At 35.1% G+C, this 10,099-nt stretch overlaps 1 protein-coding gene across 4 annotated transcripts; it reads left to right on the top strand.

The window, feature by feature from the left end:
- The first annotated feature begins 616 nt into the window (after positions 1-616).
- On the top strand, positions 617-9,739 carry LOC149702554 (uncharacterized). 4 transcript variants are annotated; one of them, XM_089865783.1, is made up of 7 exons: positions 617-801; positions 2,164-2,234; positions 2,697-2,814; positions 2,952-3,081; positions 7,336-7,542; positions 8,671-8,778; positions 9,582-9,739. In XM_089865783.1, exons 2-7 carry the CDS (start codon positions 2,165-2,167, stop codon positions 9,648-9,650), a joined length of 702 nt encoding a protein of 233 aa, XP_089721909.1. In that variant the 5' UTR covers positions 617-801; position 2,164; the 3' UTR covers positions 9,651-9,739. The 4 variants fall into 4 exon arrangements, with proteins under 4 accessions (XP_089721909.1, XP_089721912.1, XP_089721911.1 ...); XM_089865786.1 differs by having other exon boundaries at positions 619-801; positions 2,955-3,081; XM_089865785.1 differs by lacking the exon at positions 617-801 and adding an exon at positions 1,851-1,879.
- Positions 9,740-10,099: the final 360 nt, after the last annotated feature.

The following is a 10,099-nucleotide window of genomic DNA, read 5'->3' as shown; positions in this document are numbered from 1 at the left end:
CAGGCCGAGAGAGGATGGGGATGGGGATATAGCTACTGTCTATATTGTTGAATAATATAACACTGTTACGTGCGTGACAGGCTTTTAAGGGACGAATAAGGGGTTTCTTGTTTGATATTTGACATTATTCTTCAAAATCCATCAGTCAAAATCTCGGCTCAAGATGGTAATCATTCAGTATGTATATATACGGATATAAAACAGCGCTATCTTGATCCCTAAAAGCATCTTGATCTTCATCTTTTGACAACGGGGGTTTAAATTTCACTATGTCCTTTAAATTTACAAATAAAAATTTAAATATCTGGTTATCACTTCAGTGACTCAGTCCAGTGATTATCGCATTTTTTATAATGGTTTATGAAACTTGTTGCAAAATATACAGGGTGTTTCTGATAAGTCTGGTGGCATAAATTAAGGGGGATGTTCCCCTGGGAAATCAATTTTGAGTCGAAAATCTATAACATTTTGCCACATGTTTGATGTGTGAGTGTCATTGATCTACATTTCACTATCCCTTTAAACTGACGAAAAACTATGCGAAAACAAAGCTATTTTAGGAAAGAAACTTGGTATAGTAAAACGTTTTTGTTACACGAACCGATGTTAGAAATCTCACGGATATAGAAGTTCTGCAATAAGATTAGTGTTTGTGTTAGATAAAGAGAAACGTTACTTTCTTTAACGACACCAATACTGTCGAAATTGCACCACATTTAGATCCTCTTCTGGGCCTTTAAGAGGATATTAGGATTTAAGGAAACAGATATTTCCAACCCAGTACAGTTCTAAGTATATCAGGTAGGTGAACATTTAGAAACTTGAGTTTAAGCAAGTTTTTACGACCGTTATACTTAATCCAATAAACCTTGAATCCCATAAAAAGCAAAAAAATAACCAATGTAGTATAAAAGGAGAATTAAGGATAAAATGTTTTAAATCTATATTTAATTGTAATTGAAGAAATATCAGTTGAAGTGACTTAAATCCATTTCAACGTCAGAAATACCATAAGTTCATAAGATATGGTCCAAAAGTTTGTGGCTGGTTACAACTGGAGCTTGTCATGAAGTGATTGAGGTAGGTCAAAGATTCGAGGTAAAGCGACGCCTGGCTTAGTAATGCAGACTAAATAGGACCTAGACTTCAATTCTCGCTCGTCGTTCTTGAACTAGCTCTAGCTGTAAGTCTCAAGCATAGGTAGTGTCATACTTGTGGAACATATCTTATAAAGTTATGGTATTACAATTACAATGGTAGGAAAATTTTAGGGGCATATTGAATAATGTAGTAAAGATCCCCTCGCTAAAACTCTACAGATAACTTCGAATTAACCTACTTCTAAATATGAAGTTTAAATCGCAATATCACTTTGTTCCTTCTAAATTAAAGCCAGCCAGCCAGACTTACGTTGGCCAGTGTAACGTGTTAATTTCTTCTCTCAGTTTTAATTACCTTTCGGAAAAGGCATAATTTTCAATTAGGTAAACCATTCTGATGTTCTGAAGGAGATCGGAGCGTGTTTTAATTAAAATATAACCGACCCACAATTGCCACCCCATTTTTAATTGCGTTGCCAGATTTGTTTACCTATTCTCTGTCTTCAATGCGATATTTTTAAAATCGCTTACGCAATCAAAATTAAAATGAAAGTTAAAGAAAAAAAAACTGTTGCTGAAAGGATCAAATTCTCGTTAATAAGAAGACAGGAGTTTTGGAAAACTTTAGCCCCTATCCCTAAAATATTTTTTGCTTTTCTTTTGAATAATAAGGGATGCGAGTGACGCAAAATTTACAAAAGTATATTATCATAAAGTTTTCATTCTTTCAATAAAATTTTTTTCTGTTAATTACAATATTGAGTTAAAGAATTAATAAGGTATGTATAACTTCGCTGTTAATTTCCTTTCGATTCTAGGGAAGAGTAAAGATTAAGAGAGAGCTTAAGCCATGACTAGAAAAGGGGATTAAACAAGGAGAGCTCAACCTTTATTAGTAGCAAAGGGTTTGTTTTCATATAAATTTATTTTTGAAGGAAATTTAATATTATAAGCTCCTCTAAAAATAAAATGGCTTCACGAACTAAGGATTTAACTTCATGTTGGATTAAAGGCTAAATTAATTTAAAAAAAGGAGGTATATAAATGTTATTATATTTTTTAGGATGAAGACTATATTTTTCATAAGCCTATGCTTGATTATTTGCGCTACGGGGGACAGTTTCTACCAAAATGGTAAGTTAATGTTTGACGACAATATCTAATTTACAACGTGGAAAATCTTCTAAAATAAGAACAAAAGTCTCTTGGTAATAAATAGTGTCAGTTCAATAATAAATTTGCCAGCCTTGCATGGTTAATTCTTTTTTAACTAGGGAACTGATTTGAACTGAACTACTTAGATTACCAAGGGTACACAGAGGGCCAGAAATAAGAAAAAATTCTTATAGGACATTTGTCCAGTGACACCCCCTTTGACTGGAAAATTTATAGGACATTGTCCACTGGAGTGTGCAAAAATAGTGTCGCATCTTCATAGTCAAGCTATCAAAACTTCGGAAATTTTATTGGTCAAAATGTCCAGTGACCGCCTTAGTTTTAAAAATTTTATTGGACAATGTCCAGTGTCCTGTGCTTATTTCCGGCCCAGACACAGACTCTGTTCTAGTTGTACTCTAACTAATCGACTTTTTACAGCGCTCACAGAGATTTCTGATGAAGTTTTTGACAAGTTTCTTGTGGAACTAGAAGATGTTACTAGTTTGGGAGAAGTCTTGGATGGTTTGGCTTATTCAAACGAATTAGAAACTACCAAGTAAGATTTCATAGCGATACAAACCCCCTTTCCCCTTCATAAAGAATGTTTAATTAAAGAGTATAAAAACCCCACGAGGCAAAATAACGCTTCCACTTGACATAAAAATATAATCTCTTTTCCCACCAAACACCAAGCAGCTTGTGGTACAACGACATTCAAGAAGAACGCGGAAAAACTTTGCGAGAGACTTTGGACAAGGTTTTGCAAAAGATATGGGATGCCATTGAACACGGACGTCAAGTTAGCAAGGACCTGACCGATAAGGTTAGTAAACCCAACCACGGAACTCAACCGCCTTGCCCCCCCCCCATTCTTAGCACTCAACTCGAGAAGTAGATGACAATAAAGTAATCGAAATCAGTGTTCATGAATGGAACGTGCATGGCTAGGTGGGAAGGTACAGTTCCCGATACAACTTAAGTACCTCCCATATTTTCCCTCCAAATGGTGGATACTTTACAGACTGTGGGGAAATAGATACCCGATTGGCTAAGCTATGTCCGACCTTGAAGGAGAGAATCCCCATACCTATAACGTTGCCATCATTATAGCCACTCCATCTCACCTCATTTCTCCCTGGCCTGACGCGTTTAGTAGCCGAGATGTTGACCCCTTTACCCGCATCCTCTAATGCAATGAATTTGACAACTATACTGCAACTACGGTTTAATCCATTTCTGAAGACAGTTTAAGATTCGCCGTTTACTGTAGTTGTAGTGTTCGCGATGATTCGATTAATAAAGTGATGTGTTACAAAGAATGCTTTCAAATGAAAGCACTTTCTGTAGAATTTTCCCAGTCAACAGCTATGGTATTTGTTCATAGAAGGTTTACGGATAAAGTTAAGAAGAGTGACGGGGGAGTTGACAGTTAAATAAGCAGCGAGAAGGTCGTTCGCGCGCCAACTTGTTTACTCAGACCTTCCACCCCCATCCGGGGGTTACTATAGCTGCAGCGGTTTCCAAACCCAATGATCCGACCCCCGACTCTTTAATAAAACGGTTTATTTTGAGGAAGATGTTATCAAGAAGTGATATCTAGTTTATTAGGGAGAAGGTATAAGATGCGTAAGTATTCGCGCGCCATAGTCCCAGTCCCCCTTTCAAAATACAAGGGGGGACGTAAAAGGAGGCCGGGCTATTTCGCCTCTCCTCAGTCTGAAAATATGGCTGTAATTTTCGTCATTCGCGTCGCGTCGCATACGCGAGTTTTCAAGAACCAATGAGATGCTGGTTGTAATTTAGAGGCGGCAGGGATTAACTCCGGACCTACGTTTGGACTGGAGATAAAGAGCTGGAAATGCGGTGAATTTTAACCTTCTCCCTAATAAACTAGATATCACTTCTTGATTTTATGCAGTATAGCTGATTTTTCGAAATCAAACTCGGATGGAGATAAGAACGTTATGGCTAAAAAAAATTGAGAAGTGACGGAAACGACACATTCGCAAAATAAATATTATAATAAAGTTATTTTTATAGTAAGCTTATTTCCAAGCTAAAAATAGGTTTAGAATAAATTATGATTGAAAGTAGACTAAGATTTTAATTTCGATGAAAGGTATGTTTGTACAATGCGTTATGTAGTGGTCTATCTACAATCAATATAGCTGTACTGCGCAAGCGTGAATTTCGTAGCCTTATCAGTGTTTTGGAAGGAATATATTCGCCGCTTACAGTCACGTGCCATTGCCAAATCACTACTGCGTGTTATAGTAACGCTACTACTTCAAAATGTAGTTCTTGACACGTGTTGTACATCCCTTTAACGTTTTGATCGATTTAAATACTCGAAGATATGGAAAATTGGGCCTAATAATTAAGTTTATCATGGGAAGGGGTTGGAAAATAAGCAATGCCTCTAATTCATTCACCGTAAAGGCCTTATCTTGCCCTAAGGATCTTTACGGGTTTATTTTTAAAAGGGAAAAAGAGTTCGGAACGCCAAACCCATCCTCAAGGTTCGTTTTTCCGATAATTAAGTGGAATTCATTGCCCAGAAAGGCGGGAAAGCGAAAAATTCGTTAAAACAAATAAATGGGGAAAGAAAAAGCGCACCGTGTTCCAACTCATCGAGAACTAAGGAGTAAAGATATCGGTAGAAACTATAAGGCTCAACGTGATGAAAGCAAAATACGAGAAAACACACCCGTTGAGTTCAATTAGGGTGTTAGTATGGAGAATGGAAAAATACTCCATCCCACAGAGAGAAAGGGATAATGTTATAAACGTATTTGGGATTGCGCTGAGCAAACACGCGCTGTATATTCGCATTGGGATGAACTTAACTATAGCCTTAGTTGGAACCTATTCCGAGTGATGTTGAAAGAGAGAGAGAGGAGAGAAGAGAGTTGGTAAATGGGATAAGATGGGTATAGTACATCCTTGGGAGGATCAAGAGCAATTGGAGAATGGATGGAGAGAGAGGGAGGAGGGGAGTCTGCGGTAAGGACCTTTACCCCGTAGATCAATATTTTAAGGTAGATAAAAAAACTACCCCCTCACTACACCTTAGTGCACTTAAAGAATCAGAGGGGTCAAAAAAATTACCCAGGAAACTATACCAGTTAAAATTTAACCAAACCCTGAATTTCTTCTCTTTTTCCCTCAATATTTTGTCCAGATTATTCTTTAAATAACCATACTTCATCATTTAAAATGGAACTAACATTGATAAAGGCAGGAAAGCGATGGTTGACTATAAGTTTATCCCATATCCCCGGGTATTATGGTACTGGCTCCATTTGTGTTGAGTTTTCCAAGCCTATTAAATGGATGGAATATTGCCCATGGAAAATATTTTACTTAACTATATATACTATGGGAATTTACAGGATATTTTTGGTCTTAAAATTATGAGAAATGTAGACCGAAATCTCTCTCTTTGTGACCAGAAGAACATAATTTACAGTAAATAAGAAAGCGCTTCGTCTAAGTATTTATTTTAAGCTAAAAATGATTAATTATAGTATGTGGTCATAACAACATTTCAAGGTCAATTGTATTTGTTTCGTACTTTAATTTAAGATTAAAATTAAAGTCGAACTAACTTAGGAAATAGTAGGACGTTTTGTTGACGGCGTTCAGTTAGACAAACTGATCACATAACCAGTCTCTTTGAACCTACATAGGGTGTGAGGTCGACCAACAATTTTAGGAATGATCTATTAGGAAACACTGATAATTTTGCTATAGTTGCTAACTTTCGTTTACTTCAAATAACATTCGTCTGTGTAGGTCTGTAGGATATAAAAATTCTTTCCAAAACCGTAAAAGGTAGTATATACTATTTTTACACGGGGCATATACGCCTGAAATTCCTTTTCCTACATCGTTTATATTTTTTGGGATTCTCAAGGTTTAAAATTTCACTTTGAAACCATCTTCTTGAGAGGTGGGTCGGTGGAAGGGTAGGGTTATTTCCACATTTCTTCGAGAGTCTAATGCGTCAAAATAAACTTTTCGCAGATATAAGAACGAAAATCGCGATATAGATACAGTCCAAGTGGAATGGAGCATGTATACAGGGTGTTTCTGATAAGTCTGATAAATAAATTAAGGGGGATGTTCTTTGGGAAATTTATTTTGACTAGAGAAAATGTAATAACTTCTATCTATCTCCATTTTGTTTTCCATAAGGGACACTGTTTTCGAGTTATGATTTGATTGGTGTTTTAGGGATGACCCCTTAATTAAATTAGAAATCATTGTCTTTAATCAGTTTCTTAATTAAATTTAAGGGGGTCATCCGTAAAATACTTTGACCAATCTTAACTAGAAAACAGTGGCCCTTGTGGTCAACAAAATGGAGATAGATAGAAGTTACATTTCCGACTCAAAATCGATTTCCCAAAGAATAGCCTCCTTAATTTATGGCAGACTTATCAGAAACACCCTGTACAACTCTTTGTGTATAAATTCAAAAGAGAGACCAGGGTACAGGTATAGTGTAAAGAGTTTTGTGGCAAGGTATAGAACATTGGTTTTATAAAGGTATTTTTCTAGTCTACAGAAAGGCAAAAAGGAAGTATCTTTAACACGTACGGAATGTTTCAGTTACGAGGTTTTTGCGATAAATATGTAAATTATGAACATCTTGGGGATTTTTTTGAATATATCCTCTCTTCCACATCATTAATTCAGAACAATTCTCTCTGCATTTTGAGGATGAAAATAGTTTTTTGAGGGTCATAAAAAAGGTGTATACTACGTATATATGTTTGTCCCTTTTTGGCATGTGCAATGAAACCAAAGTTTCTAACTAAATTATAGTTTATGCGCAATGCCTCCTTGGTTTTGACAGTATCGCCTTAACTCCATCCATTCTTGAAGCAAAACGAAAAATTCGGTTTTATTAAGAAGTAGATTAACCCGAAATAACGCAACTTATTCCTATACAGTCAACAATATAATATAATATTAATGACAGCTACAAGATTTCAAATTGATATTAAATAAAAGATTTTGATATCGATAACTTCGGGTTAATTTAACATTGTCTTCATATTTTGTATTGCAGGCCAAGGAAATCAGCGATAAATTGAGAGAATTGGGATTGGCAAGAGGAAACAAAGCCCAAGAACTATTGAAACGCATCAAAAACAAGGCCACGGAGTGGTTGAAAAAATGGTTGGATATATTTGGACTGGGGAACGGTTCATTGTATGGAAATTCGATTCGACCTACGGATGAGGTGGATTCAATTACCCAGGAAATGGAAGAAACAGTAAGGGTTATGCATTTCCAGATCATTTTGAGTTGATTGGTGTCAGTTTTATCTCTAAAGTAGAAACTAAAACCCAATAGGTACCAATAATAAGGGGAAATTGGTCTATTGTTCAAAGGTCCAATTGATTGGCTAAAAACCTATAAAATTGTTTCCACGAAATTTCCAGAATCAAATTTCCTTAACTTCTCCGAGCTTTCCCGTGATGTTTAATGACCTTTTTAGGACTAAGTTGTCAACGTTAACAGTATAATAAATCAACTACGCAACGCTGTAACGTTCAACATTCAAAATATAAACCCAGGGAAATCCTGCCCATTAAAATCAAATTCCCCTATAGTTTTCCCTGACCTTTTTGACCCATTTTTAAATGTCGTGACTTTTCCACGTTTTTCTTGACCTCTGACAACCCCCGTACAAAAACAACCCCAGCATTTTGTTTATAGAAACCGTTAACCCTTAGATAAGAGAGGACACGGAGGTCACGTTCTCTCATTGAACCCCATAACGGAGAAGATCAATGAATAATAAATATAGCCATTATATAACAAACATATCAAAGGTAATTTATAGATAATTTAAGAACAGAAACTCTACCACCACTACCATGCTGCATCCCATTTTCATTCATTACTAATATCATAAGTTCATAAGATATGTTCCATATAAGTTTGTCACTGGTTACAAACTGGAGCTTGTCATGAAGTGATTGAAGTAGGTCATAGATTCAAGGTAAAGTGAGGGAGGCCTGGTGAGGCGCTGATGTCATAGGCTTAGTAATGCAGACTAAATAGGACCTAGATGGAAGTCCTGCATGCAAAATTAACCACCGAGTGTAGGACTTCAATTCTCGCTTCCGTCGTTCTCCCTTGAACTAGTTATCTCGAGCTGTAAGCAACTCTCTAGCATTACAAACTTGTATAGGTAGTGTCATACTTATGGAAGGAACATATCTTATAAACTTATGCTAATATGTGGAGGAGCCGGGATAATCTAGCATTTTGGGTTTGGAGGAGTAAACGCCCTAGAAAATGCGATTTCAATTATTTCAAAAACGATATTTTGTTCGTGATGAAAAAATCCAATTTAAAAGGGGAGATAACTTATTCAATATTCGAACACACACAGATTTCTTTGGAATTGATGAATTTCGCTGGCTGGATTGTCGAAATCATGGTTGCCGGTTTCGAACACGCCCAAGATAAAATAATCAATTTACAAGATGAAGCCAGAATGGTAATTAATTAACATACATCAACTTCATATTATAGAACCTCTTTCATACTATATTATTTTAAATTAAGATTTAAAATAAAACAGCGCACCGCAAAAATAAATAATGGACTTCTAATAGTAGAGAAAAAGTAAAATCAAAAAACCCAAAAAAAAAAGAAAGAAAGAAAAATTTCGTTGAAATCCCAATTTAGAGTAAAAGTATAAAAAAACCCAATACGGGATTTGAAGAATACCAAGAAATTTATTTATGAAAAATATTATTTTGCTGATTCCTCCATTTTATTTTTCAAATTTCTTTCTGATTAAAAAAAAAGAACAAAAGGAAGAAATTCGTCACGCGATAGAATACTTTATTTATTCAAATTTTTCTTTTCCCGCAAGTTTGATATAAGACCATTTTGAAAAAAAAAAAAAAATATATATACCACGTTCTCATTTGGGTGGATTCAGGGTGATATTTTTACAAATTCAAAGAAAACTAAAATCAATTCTTTGGGTTGACATTTTCATTTTGCCTTTCCTGTCACGAGTTCGATATCTTTCTTATCAGCGAAAAACAAACCAAAACTCAATAAAAAAGTTGAATGAAAAATAAGTTGGTAGATTCTACAAAGGGACTAAATTAATTTTTATTTATTTTTTTATTTTTTGAAAACAATTGTTAACAGCCTAAGCCTTCCTAAAGAGGATAATTAAGGCCGCTATTTTACTTCAAAACTAAAAAGTTTTCTTTCAAGTTTTAAACTAGCTTTAAAAGAGATAATTATTTTCTTGATTTCTAATTAATTTTATCTTTCTTTCAGATTGAGAAGGAAACCGAAGAAGAATTTGAAGAAGCGGCTTTGCAAATTTTGCAGTTATTTTTAGAGTAATTTAGTTTTTAATTAAATCTTTTGTTAATTAGGAGTGTCATTTAATAATCCTTCAGGATTAAAAATTGTTTGGCAACCCAGATAACTAATTAATCAATAAATAATTAAAAACATCAATAAAATTCATAAGCCCTTTGGAGGTCAAAGTTCGGGGCTTTGAAAATAAATAAATAAAATTGTTAAGCTATTACGTACAAAAAAGGGGCCTATACGAAAGTAAGAAAACATTCCCTTGGTAAGACTTAAAGAAACGAATTGTCTATATAGTCACACACTAGCACTAAAAGATCTTGGCAAAGCTTTTCATTGCTGTCGAGTTTACAGGAAGCCCTAATTCTTCCTGCTCTACTGGGAGTTGCAAAGCATTTCCAGTTGAGTATAAGAAAAATCAACAAAATCCAAAAAGTAGCGATAACTAGTAGGCCTATAAAGAGACTGAAACAGAAAGA

Source organism: Phalangium opilio, unplaced genomic scaffold (genome assembly GCF_054372755.1).
Source record: "Phalangium opilio isolate 3A_F unplaced genomic scaffold, DU_Popi_V2 ptg000017l_1, whole genome shotgun sequence".
NCBI lineage: Eukaryota > Metazoa > Arthropoda > Arachnida > Opiliones > Phalangiidae > Phalangium > Phalangium opilio.
Note: the sequence above shows the minus strand (reverse complement) of the source record. Positions and strands in the feature narration are given on the sequence as shown.